Genomic DNA, 19,052 nt, shown 5'->3' on the forward strand with positions numbered 1-19,052 from the left:
TGCACACCACCCAAAGCCTTCCCATTTGTTAATTTTTTTTTTTAAATCCTCACAAAGTCAAGGATTTCATAAGAAGAATCAGAATCAGAATAACCTTTATTGTCATCCAAAAAAACAAGTCTTTTGGACGAAATTCCGTTACACGCAGTCCAATAATAAGAGCAATAAAAATAAAGCAATAACACACACACAATCACAAACCAACACAAAACAACAAAACAAACATCCATCACAGTGAGTCTCCTCCAGTCACCTCCTCACTGTGATGGAAGGCCAGAATGTCTTTTCTCTTCCCTGGCGTCTTCTCCCGCGGTCAGGCTGTTTGAAGTTGTCATGTCGCAGCGGTCGGGGCTCCCGACATTGAAGCCCCCGCCGGGCGGAGAAAATCCTGCGGCCTATTCCAGGCCGTGCCGGACGGTGAAAGGTCCGCAGCGGGCCGACCCAAGCTTCGCGATTCAGGGCGGGCGAAAACGCTGCAGCTGCATGTCGGGGCGGTCGTGGCTCCCGACATTGAAGCCCTCGCCGGGCGGAGAAAATTCCCGCGGCCTATTTCAAGCCGTGCCGGACGGTCTCAACCCCCCCCCCCCACACATAGTATACAACCACAAAAAACACTACATCATATCTAAACTACAATTAAGACAAAAAACAACAAAAAACACAAAAGACAAACGGACTGCAGGTGAGCCGCAGCTGCTGCGCAGCGCCGCCACTTCCTGTTAATTGTTCTGTTAACTTGCTCTCCTACCTTTGAGGACAGTCACTATTGTACCTGTGCTTGCATCCCCATTCATATTGTATTTACTACATCTCCTCATACTTCCTGATAAAACACCACAGTTCAACAGGTCGATGTAAATGTTTACACTCCACTCAAGTATTCTCACATTCTATTTCATCCAAATCTGTTTGATTTTCAAGGGACAGCTATCACTTACATTCCCATTGTCCTGTCCCCCTTATATGTTTACCTCACTTTACCATAAATGCAAGCTATTCACCTCAACCACAACCACAACCTGCGGTAACATCTTTTTACAACAACAAAGGAGGCCATTTGCTTCATTGGGCCCAAGTCAGCTTCCAGCAAAGCAATTCCATGAATCCCAGTCCCCCATCTCCGCAGTTCCCTGTATCCCTGCAACCTATTCTCTCTCGCACATGTCTATCAACTCCTTTTTGATTGTTTTTGCCATTAACCTGCAGTAAGGGCCGAATGGCCTCCTCCTGCACCTATTGTCTATTGTCTATTGTCTAAAGGGTGACTTGAAGCAGCTAATTAACCATCTTTGGAATGTGGGAGGAAATTGAAGTGCCTGGAAAGCATCCACACGATCACAGAGAGAATATGCAAACTCTACACAGACAGTAGCTAGATCCCTGGAGCAGTGAGGCAGCAGAGCTACCTGCTGCACCCACCAATTGCAATTTTAACCATTCTCCACTCAGATAACTTACTCCTGAATTCCCCTTGGATTTATTAGTACTTAGCTTGTTTTTATGCCCTTTAGTTTTGGATTGCCTCCACTGATAAATTCTTGTCCTTTGTGCATGCCTACTTTGAGTACAGTGGTGGTGCTGTGGTTAAATTACCAGACTAGTTCAGAGACCTATTCAAATCCCAGCATACCAGCTGTGGAATTTAAACTCGATTAATAATCTGCGATTGCAAATTCAAAAACTCATTAGGAATAATGACCTAGATCCACTAGATTGTGATTAAAAAACCCCCTGGTTCCCTTGGGAAGGAAACCTGCAGCTTTCTGAATTCTATCCTTCTACTCTTCCACACACACACATGCATTGACGGAAACCTACACATATGTACACAAACACACATGGGAACTGGTGACTTTATTTGGCTTCCATCCTCTTGAGCATGCTCATGGACTTTCAATAAAGTGGCACATAAATCTCATTCCAATGGATTATTATTATACTGATTATGTTTTTGATGCTGTTTTGGAATTGTATTTTTTTCCAAGTGAAAACGTGAATTGGAATAGCTTGGTGTGGATTAATGTAGGAAAATAACTGCACCTTTGTACATGCTGGTACAAATCGAAGGTATCACAAAATGCTGGAGTAACTCAGCAGGTCATGCAGCATCTAGGAGAGAGGGAATGGGTGACGTTTCGGGTCGAGACCCTTCTTCAGACTGATTAATGGTGTGGATTAATGATACATAGTCATTCACTTGGGTAAGGGATAGGCATTATTATCTGTGTAGGAAGGAACTGCAGATGCTGCTTTATATTGAAGGTAGACACAACAAGCTGGTTGCAAAACTCCTGTCGGGGAAAGTTTTTCCTTTTCACCAGGGATGCTGCCTGACCCGCTGAGTTACTCCATACAGCATTTTATGTCTGCATTCTTATCTGGTCTGGTTTATATGTGACTCCAATCCCACAGCAATGGACAAGTGATAAAGAACTAAAGTTGTTTTTTGGAGATTTAAAATAGCAACTGTGGAATCACTTTCTGGAGTAGTTGACCTGAACCCTGATTGCTGGGATGGGCTGAGAATTTCAAAACTCTTTCACAATTTGGGAGATCCCAGACACAAGTCTGGATGGCAAGTGGGAGGACGGTTAAAGTGATTGCAGCCTCAATCTTGAAATTACTCTCATACTCTTCACAAAGCTTGCTGTACGAAACCATTACCTCATCTCCTTTGGTACCAGTATCGGAAAAAATGTGTCGCAATTATTGTGAAGATCCAACTTACTTGTCACTTATATTTTCTTATTTAGTTACTGTGCACCACAAGCATTTATTCCCCATCCCTCATTGCCCTTGAACTCAGACGTTTGCAGTCAACCCGAGGGCATTTAAAAGTTAACCTCATTGGTGAATCTGGAACCAGATACAGTCCAGAGTGGACACAGGTGCTAGAGCAACTCAGAAGGTCAGGCAGGAATTCTGGAGATCATAGATGGGTGATGTTTCAGGTTGAGACCATTATTCAGTCTGAAGAATGGTCTCAAGCAAAAACATCACCTATCAATGTTCTTCAGAGATGCTACCTGACTTGCTGAGTTCTAGCACTTTGTGGCCTTAATGTGTTAACCAGTATCTGCAGTTCTTTGTTTCTACAGTCCTGAGTAGGTGAGAGTACGGACTGCTTGGCTGAAGGGCCTTAGTGAACTAGAATAGGTTTTACAGCAACCTGGCTGTTTTTGGTCATCGTTAATGATGAGTAGTTTTATATTAGATTCCAGATGATTAACTGAATGTAAATTCCACAGCTGCCACACTGGGATTTAAACCCTGGGCCTGGCCTCAGTTATTAGTCCCATAATTTAACCTCTGCAGCACCAGACGTATCTGTTCCCAATTATGAAAACCTACACTGACCGCAACCTCTGACTTCATCACTCTCCCTGGCCACAGTCTGAGGCTGAACTTGTCAGGACCTTGGTATCACACTTGGCCCCTCAATGAACTTCCCAGCACGGTCACTGGTAAATGGCACAACATGCATGGTTTGATCCATATGTGATGTTAGCTGCTCTCTTTTCCCCAGTCTCACAATGCTGCAGTCAAGAACCAAACCTATCTGACAAGCAGTTAGTAAAAATATAGTTGACTTCCTTTAGTGTTTCTGCATATTTATTGCTTGTGGTCTTTTCTTCTCCTTTTGTCAAGCTCTCTCTCCTCCACAGTCTTATTTGGTCTCTGACCATTCTCCCCTAATTTTCACTCTGCATATTGAATATTGAATATAACTTTATTGTCATTCAAAACTATACACCAGACGAGTGCATATTTGAACGAAATTCCGTTGCATCTGGCTCACAATGTAACACCAAATAATGAAAATTGATTTAAATAAATAAATAAATAAATAACTCGCACATAAAATAATGGCGGCGGATTATTGCGAATCCAAGAGTCTGATGGCTCGGGGGATGAACCTATTGCAGAACCTGGCTGTTCTTCACCGTATGCTTCAGTACCTTTTACCAGAGGGCAGCAGGGTGAACAGTCCACGATGGAGATGGGTGGGGTCTTTAATAATGTTTTTGGCCTTGGTCTCACTTTCTCTCCTTTCTCCTAATTTCTAAGTTTTCTCCATGTCTCACCACCATCTCTGTTGACCGTTGAGCCACCTCTGAATTGTCTGTAAGTTCAAGAGGTAAAGATTCGCTCCAACCAACTGATGGGAAGATGAAGCTGTTACCTTAGTGTCCCACAAAAGACTCTGGTCCCCAGTCACTGTTCCTCTCACTCTCCCTGCAGCTGTCGAAGCTGAGCCACATCCTCATAACATTGTGTTCATAATTGACCCCAAAGTGAGATTCTGGTTGCAAACCAGCTCCTTCACTAAGGTTATATACTTACACCCTCATTGCTATCTCCACCCTTTCCTCATGTCTTGCCCATGTTTCAACTATTCCAGTGCTGTCCTGGCTACCCATTTTCCAGCTCTCTTCCAGAACTGTCAGTGTAGATTTCCATAATTGAATAGATACAAGTGGTGATGCAGAGGTTAAATTGCGTCAACATTTAAGAGAGTTTAATTGTCAAATATACTGCACATAACAGTGAAATTCTTACTTGCAGCAACATAATAAGTCTGTAGATAACATAACAAACAAAAAAAACAGTTCAATAAATTTAAAAAAACAGTGCAATAAAGTACAATAGCTCAAATTCTCTACTGCAACCAAGACCGTTTGTAGTTCAAAGTTTAGTTGGTGTTTGTAGTGTTCAATGGACTCATGGTTGTTGGGAAGAACCTGATCCTGAACCCAGAGGTCAAGTTTTGAATAAAAGATGGAGAATTACTGAATGAACAAGTATTTGCTGATGCTAAACTTCCATACATAGTTGGGCTAAGCTTTAAGGCACAGAAGTGATTCCATGTCACGGCACCCTTAGTGGGGAACACGTGACACACAGTAAACTGTTGGAGTATAATGCATGATTTTCTGTTCACTGGAATTAACAGACAAAATGAAGGGCTACAAATTTATTTGTTTGTCTTCCGTGTGAAGGATTATGGATTGCATATGCATTCATGGAGTGAAATCGTATTACCTTCCCTTACAGGTTCTGTGGAGAAGGGCTTATACTTTCATTATTTTCCATCCAGTGTAAAAAAATTATTCTTATTATAGCTATATTTTTTGAAAATATTTTGCTATTAATTCTCAAAAGTATAGTCTGCAATGTTGTCTAGTTTTATTTACGAAAGCTCTCTTGCATCTATCCTGTACTGCCATTTGGATTAGTTGGTTTTATTTTACTGTCCTGGATTTATTGAAGCATGGGCAGGGTTAGGCACAACTGATCATGGGAAAGGCTGGAATGTGAGATTTCACATCGGAGATGTGTCACTGCATTTTGCAGAGAAGTTATGAAGGGAATAGGTTTGTATTTCACAATGTTTTCACTGTGAAACCAGATCCACGGGCATTCCAGGGGAAATACACGACATCCTTGATAATAGGAGATTTAAATGTCAGAGAAAAATATTCCCCAAGAAAGGTGATAGATGACAAAATAAAATATTAATTGGTAGGCATGGTCAGAAATAGCCCGAGACACACAACCCAGTGCGGTCCCCCGACCCAGTACAATAACGCTTTGAAATCAAACCCCCATATATGATTTCACCCCTGTACAACGGTTAAACCCCATTCCCAACACCATCTGGAATAGCACTATAATCACACACACCAACATGTGTTTTCACCCTGAGATCATAGCTCCTGTAAGGTCAAACCAAAATCTGACCGACATGCATAATCAGAACTTCCTGAGCAGTCTCAGCCTGTGTTGCACACCGACCCACACATGTACCTTGAAATCACACAGCCGTGAGAAGTTGCACACCCACATGCCTTTTACACTCTGTCATTACAGCATCATACAGATCACAAGGTGAGGGCTACACAAAATCACAACTAGAGGTCAGGAACCCCACCCTCAATCACGTCCTAAGGTCTTCTCACCAAGCACAATCAAACCTGACGTTGCAACCACACACAATCAATCACTCGTACAGAATGTACGTCAGAGATCCAACAATGTCCTCAGTTAGCTAATGGCGAGTTAACAACCACATGCAATTGCAAATGATGCAAGGGAATCTTTAAATGAGTGTGATTAGTTTCAACATAGAAAAATCTTTTAAGGGGTCAAAAATCAAGAGTCAAAAGTGTTTAGTTGTCATATCTGTATGGCGGTAGTCAAATTGTAGTGTGGGTCCATTCCTGATTGCTTTATCCAGGTCATCATACCTGCACTACTTATAATTACCACATTTTGTCAGACATGAATGTAAGAGATCTGGTCCCCGGTAAATTGAGAACTTCCTGATTCAACCAAGTCATCCAAGAGTGTGATTGGGCTGGATACGAGGGAATTATTGAATGATTATTGAGCTGTGGGTAAATCGTTATGATTAGTGGAGATAGTGAAGGAATTTAATATGATTGGTGTAGATGTGAATTGATCATTGGACATCAGACAAAATTGACGGGAGTGGATTGTCCCTCCCCCCCCCCCCCCCCCACCCCCCCCCCCCCCCCACCCCCCCCCATGTGCCCACGCTATCCCCAGAGCCTTGGTTACCTTTTGCAGCCTAACCGATTCAATCGATCTCCAGACCTTACAAAACAAGTGACAACTGAGCCTCAGGTCCCAGAACTTGAGACGCCACCTCTAGATTACCCTAATGGTATTTTGACAACTTTTGCCACCACTAGCCATTTAACTGCTATTTAATATTCCTAATGATCAAAAATATTTTAAAACGGTCCCAAAGGATTAAAATACCTAAAAAAATAATTAAAAGCAAATGACATAAATTCATTAAAAACATTACCATTGAGTAAAATATAAAAAGTGAAGCAAACCGTTTATATACGATATGATAGAACGATAGAATATGCACATGCCTTTACAGTCAAGTGACTGGTATAAAATTGAGGAGTCAGGTATGAGATGTAATCAATCTCCTCGGTTCAGTGCAATGAGTTCCACACTGAGATTGGGGTGTGAGAGTGGGAGTCAGATGTTCCAGGACCTGACCTCCTCCAATGCCATCTTGTGATGGAATGTACAGACATGGAAGTAAGGGACATGTTGCCTTCAAAGTACATCTTGTCATCTTTCTTTACCAAGCTACCAGCAAGGAATAAGTGTGTTCCACCGGAGAGCCTGATTTGATCAGATGTGAATGAACAATTGGATAACCGTGATTCATTTTGTCATGAAAGATTGAGTGTTCTTGTGTATTTGAATAGCATCAGTTGGAAAGGATATGCATCTTATTGGTATTTGTCTCAGTGTACCTAATGTTTGCACCGCTTAGTGGAATTGTCTGGAAATAGCCAAACATTTATTGGCTTTGCGTCAATAAATCTATTAAAGTTAATGTGAAATGTACATGTTACTGCCTTAAATATTGTGTTTCTACACCATAAATCATATCTACTGCTAGTGCAGGGTATGTAAAATAAATTACATTGAATCTATGTGCAGCATAATGAACACATAATTGAAAACTTCATAGCACAATACCTATTGTCATTTAAAAACGTCTCACCCTGGCCTCCTCGTCAGACTTCCAGTGACAATAAGAGCAATTCTCTTTGACATGCAAAAATAGGTAGATGCTTCCACTAAAGAAAAGTGGGGAAGCGCTAGCCAGGAAAATATCTTCATTGAGTTCATTGTGTGTGGTTAAATAGTACCCCCGTCCAATCTGAGAAGTTAATTATTGTTATTCACAGATGGCACACTGAGATCAATGGGGAGTTAATTGGCCTTAAATATAGAAAGCAACCTCCACCCCTGTGGTGACCATACAGATGAACATTTCCACCTGCAGCGAGAGAGTCCATCTCCCCTCCATCTGCCTGTGTTGCAGAAAATCAAAAAACATATATGCATGCTGAGCCTGCATTCCCCGAAAGCGTTGAACCCCCAGAAGTGAAAGCTCTTCTGAAAGTGATAGTGTGGTCAACTCAACTGACCAAAAAGGCTGAATTTCGACACAAAAAGCTAGAGTAAATCAGCGGGTCGGGCAGCATCTTTGGAGAAAAGGAATAGGTGACATTTCGGGTAAAGACCCTTCTTCAGACAGACAGTCACAGGGGAAAGAGCAAAAAGAGATGTAGACGGTGATGTCGAGAGATCTGGAATAAATGAATGAAAGACATGCAAGAAAGTAATGGTGATCAAGGAAAGGTGGAGCCCACAATGGTCCATTGTTAGCTGTGGGCTTGGGGATGAACGAGTTATATAGACAATGAAATCCAACATGTCGACAGTAAAACTAGTACAACGACTAGGGTGGGTGAGGGATGGAGCGAGAGGGGATGCAAGGGTTACTTGAAGTTAGAGAAATCAATAATCATACTGCTTGGGTTGTAAGCTGCCCAAGCGAATTATGAGGTGCTGTTCCTCCAATTTGCCTCACTCTAACAATGGAGAAGGTCCAGGATAGAAAGGTCAGTATGGGAATGGGAAGGGGAGTTAAAGTGTTTGGCAACCGGGGAATCACATAAGCTAAGGCCGACTGAGCGAAAGTGTTCAGCGAAAAAATCGCCCAGTCTACGCTTGGTTCAGTGAAACAATCGCTCAAATGGCTACCAGTTTTAGAACATGGAACAGTATGGTACAAAAACAAGCCCTTCAGCCCATCATGTCTGCACGATCATGTTGCGAATCTAACTCACCCAATAAGGCTGCACATGGCCTCTATCCCTCCATTCCCTGTCTGTTCGTGTGTCTGTCTAAATCCTTCGTAAATGGTTTTAACGGGTCTGGTATTTTTATGCCATTCAATCAACAGAGTGCACGTGGCCCTCACAATAAAATGGGAAACTCGTCTTTAAAATGGTTGGAAAGAACTCGCTAAACACTATGCATTGCACTCTATTTCTGTTAGCCAGTTGAATGTTTTAAATCAATGTTTATGTTAATTACATTGTTAGGAGCAACTCTCTGTGAAAAAGAACATTATTCATGATTGATTTCCAATTCCAGACACTTCTCTGGAGATATTTCATCATTTTGTATGCGTCCTTAAACTATCTCTCACTTACAGTGCAGTTGAGGACTTCCTTGTAACGTTGCCTGTTCTCTTCCAGCTACCTAGAATGCTTAGATCGGATCGGTGGGAGCGATTACCAACCTACAGAGCAGGACATCCTCAGGACCAGAGTGAAGACCACTGGCATCGTAGAAACCCACTTTACATTCAAAAATCTCCACTTCAGGTGAGCCTAGTTACCAGTTACTACTTTAGTCTAGTGTGGAGTCGCATAGAGTGGTTTCTTTCCTGTCACATCAATGGCACTATAACCAACTAAAATGGATTAGTTATGGGTAAATCATAGACTGTGAATATGTTTAACATGAAGATTATAATGAATACAAAACACATCTGTAATAGGAGCAGCTTGTTCATTTTGCTGTTACCTTGGTGACAACATACCATATAGTACTTACTGCTGACCTAACACGCGTTCTTCACCCATTGTGTGCAGAGATAATTAATAGATGAATATGTTCTGTAGATAGAAACCTTTTGACATGATCAGTGGGAGTGAAGTATGCACCATTGGATATGTACCACACCATAGCAGTTGGATTTGGTGGGTACTAACAGTTTATTACAGAAAAGGTCACTTAGCCCTGACTCCTTAAAGCTGACAATAATGCAATAAAAAAAAATAATGTAGTCATTTGGATCCAAATGGTGATAATGCTCCAACGGGCCCTGTCATCATCTGCTGGTGGCACTGCTGCCACAGTGAGTGGGTACGTGCCATATCCAAGACTGTGCAAGTCCCTGAAAATTCAAGGGCAGTGAGAATGGTGGGTGAAGGAGGGAGGGAACGATGTGTCATCAGCATCTTCCATGTACGAAGATGACTTCTTGACACTGGATGATGCCATCCAGGGGAAGCGATATAGATGAGGAGGAGGGGAGAAAAGGGTAGCACTGTGGTGCTGCTAGCAGAGCTGCTGCCTCACAGCTCCAGCAAACTGGGCCTAACCCCCTCAGACTGTCTGTGTGGAGTTTGCACGTTCTCCCTTGCGACTGCAAGAGTTTCCCCTGGGATGCTCCAGTTTTCTCCCACATCCAAAAGACGTGAGAGTTGTCAGCTAATTGGCTGCTGGAAATTGCCCTTGTCGTGTTGGTGATGGTAGAATCTGGGCAGAGTTGATGGAAATGTTGGAAAATAAAATGAGATTAGTGCAGTATTTGAGTAAATGATGCCTGATGGTCCATGTGGTCTAGGTGGGCCAAAGGGCCTGTGTCAGTGGTGCATGACTGTATGAAAGGATAAATTGTTCTGATCTGACATGGAAGGAAAAGAAGCCACTGCTGAGGAGGTGCTGGCTACAACAGCAAGTATAACTGTGCACTAGCTGACCAAAGGAGAATCAGTAGAGGTGAATAGTTAAAGGTGAGAGAGAGGTTGAGGAGAAACAGCGCAATAGAAATGATGGCACTTAGACCTTGATTGGCCCAATTTCACTTCTGTGCACGGATCTGACCGTGGAGATTGAATGAAGAAGATATGAGCACGTATTTCAATTAAAAAAAAAAAATCCAGCCTATTTTGCCACACCCTTAATGACATAACAAGAATGGGAGTTGGCCATTCGGCCCCTCAGGTCTGCTTCACCATCAATGCGATCACAGCTGACTTAACTTGGCCTCAGCACCCTTTTCCTGCCTGTTCCTCATGATCCCTGATTTATCTATACACTAAGTATATGTCTTTCTTAGCCTGGAATTTAGTTTTAGAAAGATATAACGAGAAACAGGCCCTTTGGCCCACTGTGTCCACACCGATCATTCTCACCTGCTTTGGTAAACAGACCGAAACTTGCTCTTTATTCTAGATGTGGTCTCATCAATGCCCTGTGGACTGGTAACAAGACTTTCCAACAGTTAAACATTATTATTCCCTTTGCAGTAGAGATGCACCTCATAAGTGATAGGAGCAGAATTAGGCTACTCGGCCCATCAAGTCTACTCCGCCATTCAATAATGGCTGATCTATCTCTCACTCCTAACCCCATTCTCCTGCCTTCTCCCCATAACCTCGACACCTGTACTAATCAAGAATCTAACTATCTCTGCCATAAATATATCCACTGACTTGGCCTCCTCAGCCTTCCGTGGCAAAGAATTCCACAGATTCACCACCTTCTAACTAAAGACATTTTTGCTCATCTCCTTAAAAGAACGTCCTTTAATTCTGAGGCTATGACCGGTAGTCCTAGACTCTCCCACCAGTGGGAATATCCTCTCCACATCCACTCTATCCAAGCCTTTCATTATTCTGTTTGTTTCAATGAGGTCCCCCCCTCATTCTTCTAAACTCCAGCGAGTACAGGCCCAGTGCTCATCATATCATAACCTACTCATTCCTGGGATCATTCTTGTAAACCTCCTCTGGAGCCTCCTCAGAGTCAGTATAACCTTCCTCAGATATGGTGCCCAAAATTGCTCACAATATTCTAAATGCGGCCTGTCCAGCGCCTTATAGAGCCTCAGCATTACATCCCTAACTTACTCTCATCTTACTCTCTTACCTCCCTTTGTAGTGTCAGCACATTTGACTACAATGCACTCAGTGCTTTCATCTCCATCATTAATAGCGATTGTAAATAATGAATGCCCCAACACTGACCTTCTAGCACCCCACTAGTTGTGGTCTACAATTCTGGAAATTACGCATTTATCCTGACTTTCTGATTTCTGTTCATGGCCGATCCACTTTCTGTGCTAATATATTGCCTTGAGGTCTAACCTTACATGATGACCTTTATACAACAATTAATGCCCTCTGGGATTCAAAAATATTACATCTGCTGGTGGTTTAATGCAGCATGCCCAGTACATTCTCCAAGAATGCTAATAAATTTGACAGACCCGATTTCCCCTTTCCTAAAACCACCTTGACTTTGTTTGATCATGTTATGATTTTCAAAATATACTGCATATACTTCCATTATAATAGATTCCAGCATTCTCACAATGATAGATGTTAGACTGTCCGGCCTATCATTTCCAGATTTCCAGCTTTCTCTCTCTGACCTTTCTTGAATAAGGATGTTACATTTTTGACTTTCTAAACCTCTGAGACCTTTCTGAAATCTGGCGGCACGGTAGCGCAGCGGTAGAGTTGCTGCTTTACAGCGAATGCAGCGCCGGAGACTCAGGTTCGATCCTGACTACGGGTGCTGCACTGTAAGGAGTTTGTACGTTCTCCCCGTGACCTGCGTGGGTTTTCTCCGAGATCTTCGGTTTCCTCCCACACTCCAAAGACGTACAGGTATGTAGGTTAATTGGCTGGGTAAATGTAAAAATTGTCCCTAGTGGGTGTAGGATAGTGTTAATGTACGGGGATCGCTGGGCGGCACGGACTTGGTGGGCCGAAAAGGGCTGTTTCCGGCTGTATATATATGATATGATATGATATGATATGAAGCCACTATGTCCACCACCCCTTTTTGTCAGCCTGAGATGCAAGTCTTCACTCCATCAGTGTAATGGCAGTTTCTATACCATCTCGAAATCCCACTTCGATAGCCATTACTTCTACAATCAGTTTGCCCACTGATTGTGTCTCCAATCAGTATGACCGCCCTCCTTTTCTGTTTCAAAATCAACTCTTATTATTGGGATTCTTTTATTGTCTTCTATCCATAAAGACAGATACAAAATATTTGTTCAAAGTCTCTTTTATCTTTCTATTCATTATTAATTCCTCAGTTTCATCGTTCACTTTTAGAACTCTATTACTTTTTATCTACTTGTGGAAATTCCTACTGTCTATTTTCATATTTATTTCTTGCTTACTCACTAATCAGTTTCTATCTTTATATTGGTTTCATCATCTGGCTTTTTGGCTATTTTCTAATTCTTCCAAATCTTTTGGGTTTCCACTAATGTTTGCAATATTTATGCCTTTTCTTTCGATTTTATATCACCTGCAACATTCTTAACTTGGATTATCCTTCTCTTAGAGTCTTTATTTATTTCACTGAGAAGTATGAAATAACTCCTTAAATATCTGCTGCCCCTTCACCTTTTAAACTGGATTCTTACATGCAATGGAGGGATTTAAGCTCAAGCCAGTACCTTATCGTTGTATCTACCTGGGCTCTATATTGCAGGACAGCGGGAGAACCAGCATCTTGTAGAAGTGTTTCACATAGGAACTGATCAGTTGTACACACAAGATATTGGAGGTGTCAGACCATTCAGATGTTCTCTGGAGATGGAGGCCTCACACAAGGGCTGGTGTGTCAGACGTTTCCATTCCCCAGGGTCTGCTTCGCATCTCATAAGATTTTTCATTTCATTAAGTGATTTATTTTAAAGATGCGATTATGTAGTTTTCTGAGAGACGGTTTAGATACCTGCACATTGGAAATGATGCACCTCATGGGAGTTGTCAGCTGGAGATTTTTGGTAATTAGCCTCTACAGACACAGAGGCTTTGCTTAGGAAAGAACTGCTGATGCTGGTTTAAATCGAAGGTAGACACAAAATGCTGGAGTAACTTCAGACTGAAGAAGGGTCTCGACCCGAAATATCGCTCGTTCCTTCTCTCCAGAGAAGGTCGTCAGCAGCTGTTGGGGCAGACCAGACTTTTTCAGTGTTCTCAGGTAGAAAATTTGTACCAGCATCTGCAGTTATTTTCCTACTAAACCATTAATAAATCTCTTTAAAACCTGCAGTTTGTGAAGAGACATTGGTTTGTCTAAAAGAGATACAGCTGGAATCGACAGCACAGTGGAAGGACAATCCACCCATCTGATCCACATGGGTGTTAATGTTTCACACAAGCCTCACCCTTTTCTGTTAATCCATTCAGCACTTACTTATCATTTAATCTCCCCTTAAATGTATCTCAACTATTCTATATCCTCCTAAATTCAAACCACATTCTGGGTAAAGATGTTTCTCCTGTAAGGGGTCATATTAATGACCCTTAGTTTTTGGATTCCCCCCACATCCATACATTTTCTCTGCCCAGTCAAATGTTCTGAAGAATGGTCTGAAGAAGGGTCCCGACCCGAAACATCACCCATTCTTTTTCTCCAGCAATCTGTCTGACCCGCTGAGTTACTCCAGCAGTTTGTGTCTATCCTCGGTATGTTCGGGCTCTTTCCCAAGGCTGGGCTACCACTGTTTGTAAAATGCTTAAAAGTGATGTCAGCCACTGCATCCCATTAAAGAAAGTGATTACTTTTTCGCAGGCTGTTTGATGTGGGAGGTCAAAGATCAGAGAGAAAGAAGTGGATCCATTGCTTTGAAGATGTGACCGCGATAATTTTCTGCGTGGCACTGAGTGGCTACGACCAAGTGCTCCATGAGGATGAGACCACGGTGAGTAGGGCTGAGGACACAATGCCAAACTGATGCCCGATGTGTGGCCTGGCAGATCATGGGATGACAATGTGCATCCTGTCAGGCAGCTGGATTAGTACCCAGTCCCAGGTATAATCATGAATTCGCCGGTGCGTATGTATGTGTGAGTGAGTGTGTATGATCTGTACATCAATGTTCTCAAGTAGTTATGTGATTTAAATCGTAGGATTGAAACTAAAATTAATATTGCCTCTTTGTGTAGAGGGTCTGATGACTCTTTGAGAAACTGAAGGGAAGGGAGGATGGAATAGTGATTCCTCTTTATCTGTTGAATTTTAACAGTGTAATTTGCATTTAATACATTAAATTTTAAAGTAGTGAAAGTCCTGCGAGATGTGGATTGATGCCTCTACATTTGTCTATGAGATAGCGAGTACACATAATGCTGTCCATCTTGTGTTTTTAATTTTATCCATCTCTCAGGATTGTGCTGCCTCAGGTTTGACTACTTTATTTCTGGTTAAATGTGTTGGTCTTCCCTATTCACGTTAAGGAAAATCTTTTGCTTCTTGATGTACTGCCGATCAGTATTTTCTCTTGAAAGTTTTTCACATTTTTAATGTAATGAAAATGGCAAAAAAGAAAGAAAATAATGGACGTGATGGAGAGGGAGGGGAAAGAGGTGGAGCAGCTGCTCTACTAATCAGGGAGCACTCAGAGAGGACATACTGGATGGCTTGTAGCTGAGGCGATGTGGGTAGAGCTCAAAAATAAGAAAGCTGCAAGCACTCTAATGGGATTGTACTATAAGCCCCCCCCCCTCCCCCTCCTCAATAACCAGCGGGAGATAGAGGAACAGATACGTAGACAGATTACCGAAAGAAGCCAAAGCAAAGTGGTTGATTTGTGGGTGACTTTAACTTCCACAATATTGACCAAGACTTACTCAGTGCCAAAGGCATAGGGAGGGCAGAATTTGTTAGGTGTATCCGAGAGGGTTTTCTGAAACAGTATATGGATATTCCAAGCTGAGAAGGAAATATACTGGACCTTGTATTGGGAAAGAAGCCTGGCCTGATGATTGGTGTTTCAATGGAAAAGTATTTTGGGGATGGTGATTGCAACTCCATAAGTTTTAAGATTGTTTTGTGGACCTTGTGGGAAGGTAAGTGAAATTATAGCGTTAATTAGGCAGGTGCTCAGAAGGGTACATTGGTAGCAGTTGTTAATGGGTAAGTCCACATTTGACAAGTGGGAGTCATTTAAAGGCCAGTTGATCAAAGTTCATGTCTGACATGTTCCAGTAAGAGGAGGGATAAGGACCGTTTTCTTTTTTTTAAACAAAATAAAGGAAATCTTTTATTTCAGATTTGGTCAAAATCTGAACTAAAATTATAGAAAGATCCAACAGCATCTGAAAAGTGAATTCAAGTATGTAATATCTTCATAAAAGCATTGAGTTGTAGCCAGTCTATATTCAGAGGTTGGTTTATTAAGAATGCTCCCTGAAACTTTTCATGCAGTGAAGAAAGCTAATGGCATGTTGGGCAGTGAAGAAAGCTAATGGCATGTTGGCCTTTATGACAAGAGGAGTTGAGTATAGGAGCAAAGAGGTCCTTCTACAGTTGTATAGGGCCCTAGCGAGACCACACCTGGAGTACTGTGTGCAGTTTTGGTCTCCAAATTTGAGGAAGGATATTCTTGCTATTGAGGGCGTGCAGCGTAGGTTCACTAGGTTAATTCCCGGAATGGCGGGACTGTCATATGTTGAAAGACTGGAGCGACTAGGCTTGCATATGCTGGAATTTAGAAGGATGAGAGGGGATCTTATTGAAACATATAAGATTATTAAGGGATTGGACACATTAGAGGCAGGAAACATGTTCCCAATGTTGGGGGAGTCCAGAACCAAGGGCCACAATTTAAGAATAAGGGGTAGGCCATTTAGAACGGAGATGAAGAAAACCTTTTTCAGTCAGAGAGTTGTAAATCTGTGGAATTCTCTGCCTCAGAAGGCAGTGGAGGCCAATTCTCTGGATGCTTTCAAGATTGAGCTAGAAAGAGTTCTTAAAGTTAGCGGATTCAGGGGGTATGGGGAGAAGGCAGGAACGGGGTACTGATTGTGAATGATCAGCCATGATCACATTGAATGGCGGTGCTGGCTCAAAGGGCCGAATGACCTACTCCTGCACCTATTGTCTATAGTCTATTGTCTATTGAAGCTATAAGGTTGCAAACTGGATGTCTGTGACATTGTTAATTGCTGCAAAACAGCCATGCAGTGTATCTCCTATCCAATCAGGATCACAACAGGAATACCGAGCTTACAGGTAAACTTAAAGAAACCTGCTTACAGGTAAACTTAAAGAAACATGATAAAGTAGTGCTCCTTCATCAGGAGGGTGTGATCATGGCATTTTGTTTAAGTATAATCCCTACCAGAAAAGTATTCAGCATTGCATGTAATAAGGGGAATTCTGACAGTTATCTTTATCCATACTTACTGATTGCATTCAGTCCTTCCTGCATGGGTCTGCTTGAAATATTCAAATGATCTCTATTAACATGCTGTTCAAATCCTATCTCCTCTGATTATTGCTTGCCATGTGATTCTTCTGTCCAAATGCATGTGTGAGATCAGTGGGGTTTGCAACAAGGATTTCCAGCTTCATCTGCCTTAAAGGCAATGTCTTGGTGTGTAAAATAGAAAATGCAAGTATGAAATGGACTTTTGCACGGTTCAAGTACAACATGGTGAAGTAGAATGGTGTTAATATTTTGAAACATGTTCATTTTATGGTGTAAGTTGCTTTACTTAAAATATATATTTTTATATGAGACACCTCCAGAAGTAAAATGTAATCAAAGTATGGTCCTTGTTTGAACATTCAATGGTTTCTGCCTAAATTCCACACAATTCATGATGTAAAGTGACAGCTCTCGGGCACACTGTGCAGGTAGTGATTATTTTGGATTGCACTGTGGCGTAACAGTGCGTGTCGCGAGGTGTGTGACCATCCCATGACTCTGGGTGTGCTTCGTCCTCCTTTTGTCTGCTCTCTGGTATCACGACCCAGGGGAAGGAGGTGACCCTGCAGCTACAGCCTCGTGCTACAGCCTCTTGACGCCGCCCACCATCGGCTGAATGTTGCAGACAAAATGCTAATAATGAGATTTTGAGAGAACAACCCAAATTGGCAGGTATGAAGCTTCTCTTGACCAAGAATTGAAAGCAGCAGTGTGACCTCTGGCCTGGATTTTGTTGGGTACTCTTTCCATCACTCTGTCCTCTTCGAAGGCTTGCAGATCTTCACCAAATTGGTCCTTTACTCTGCCTTACTGCTCGTCCTGTAAAATGGAATGTTCTTATGGGGTCACATTTTGGCAATAGACAAATATCTTTGTGAGCTATTACGGTGCTGTTCAGTCACCTCATAAAAATCTTTGTTCCTACTCTCTGGCCTATTCTTCACCACTTTCAAGTCATTACCACGACAAAGTTTCAGAGGTCAAGACGAGGTTAACCACTGACTGTTTTCAAGTCTGGATTAATTCAAGGATCTCTCGACATCCTGGGTTAATGTATCCAATTAATGTATGCCACTGCGCTCTGGTTACAAGTCTCTGCATGGATATTGAACCTAGAGATAGAGAAAGGCAGCAAATCTTTGGCTTTAGTTTACCAGTACATGCATGATGCATGAATTATATCATTTATAATTAAATGACTTTAAAAGGAATAAAGTCTTGCAGCATAGCATTGTGTAAAATTTCAAAGTACCATTGACCTTCCATAATTAACGTGCATTTAATGTGTAATTGTAAAATTATACCTTTGCTCAGTTGCCAAGATAGAAATGTTGCAGTTTGGTTGCAAGCATTTGGCATAACCACGAATGATTCTTTCTATTGCAGAATCGCATGCAAGAGTCACTAAAGTTATTCAACAGTATCTGTAACAACAAATGGTTTACAGACACTTCCATCATCCTTTTCCTTAACAAGAAGGACATTTTCGAGTCAAAAATTAAGAAATCACCACTAACTATCTGCTTCCCTGAATACGCAGGTAACATGACCACAGCCAGATCGCTAGGGATGGAATTGGGTGGGCTTGGAGAACAGAGGTTTTTGAAATCATTTGGTAATTTATTTGAACTTATTTGGCTTAATGTACATCTTTTGATTGATAGTGCAAAACATGCCAAACCATCGTGATCTCCCTGTTCAAAATATTTTCTTCAAAGCAGTTGTGTTAAGGAATAGGACCAAAATATTATTGGAGCATAACCAAGTGGAGATGTCCAAAATAACCAATGTACCCCACCCATGTCTATCGATGATTCATCCATCTATTTCAGCCAGGGCTCCTGCAATTTCTTCTCTCGCCTCCCACAATGTCCTCGGATATATCTGATCAGGCCCAGAAGATTTATCCACCTTCATATGTCTTAGGACGTCGAGCACCTACTCTACTGTAATACAGACTGTTCTCAAATCATCTCCATTAACTGTTTCAGGCTCCCCAGACTTCATGACTTACTCCACGGTAAAAACAAAGGAGAAATAGTCATTGAGGACCTTGCCCATCTGCTGTGGCTCCACATGCAGATGACTGTTTTGGTTTCTGAGGGGTCCTATTCTCTCTCTAGTTATCCACTTTCCCATAAAGTACATAAAATCTCTTTGGATT

At 41.9% G+C, this 19,052-nt stretch overlaps 1 protein-coding gene across 2 annotated transcripts in view; it reads left to right on the forward strand.

Moving 5' to 3' along the window:
- gnao1b (guanine nucleotide binding protein (G protein), alpha activating activity polypeptide O, b) overlaps positions 1–19,052 on the forward strand; it is a 211,135-nt gene that overhangs the window by 172,694 nt on the left and 19,389 nt on the right. The window contains exons 5-7 of one of the 2 annotated variants that reach the window (XM_078400502.1): positions 9,108–9,236; positions 14,248–14,377; positions 18,275–18,428. In XM_078400502.1, coding sequence (XP_078256628.1) covers positions 9,108–9,236; positions 14,248–14,377; positions 18,275–18,428 — 413 coding nt within the window. The remainder of the gene's footprint in view (positions 1–9,107; positions 9,237–14,247; positions 14,378–18,274; positions 18,429–19,052) is intronic. The other variant, XM_078400501.1, reaches the window with a different exon arrangement.

The sequence above is a fragment of the Rhinoraja longicauda genome, chromosome 6, assembly GCF_053455715.1.
Source record: "Rhinoraja longicauda isolate Sanriku21f chromosome 6, sRhiLon1.1, whole genome shotgun sequence".
Lineage (NCBI taxonomy): Eukaryota > Metazoa > Chordata > Chondrichthyes > Rajiformes > Arhynchobatidae > Rhinoraja > Rhinoraja longicauda.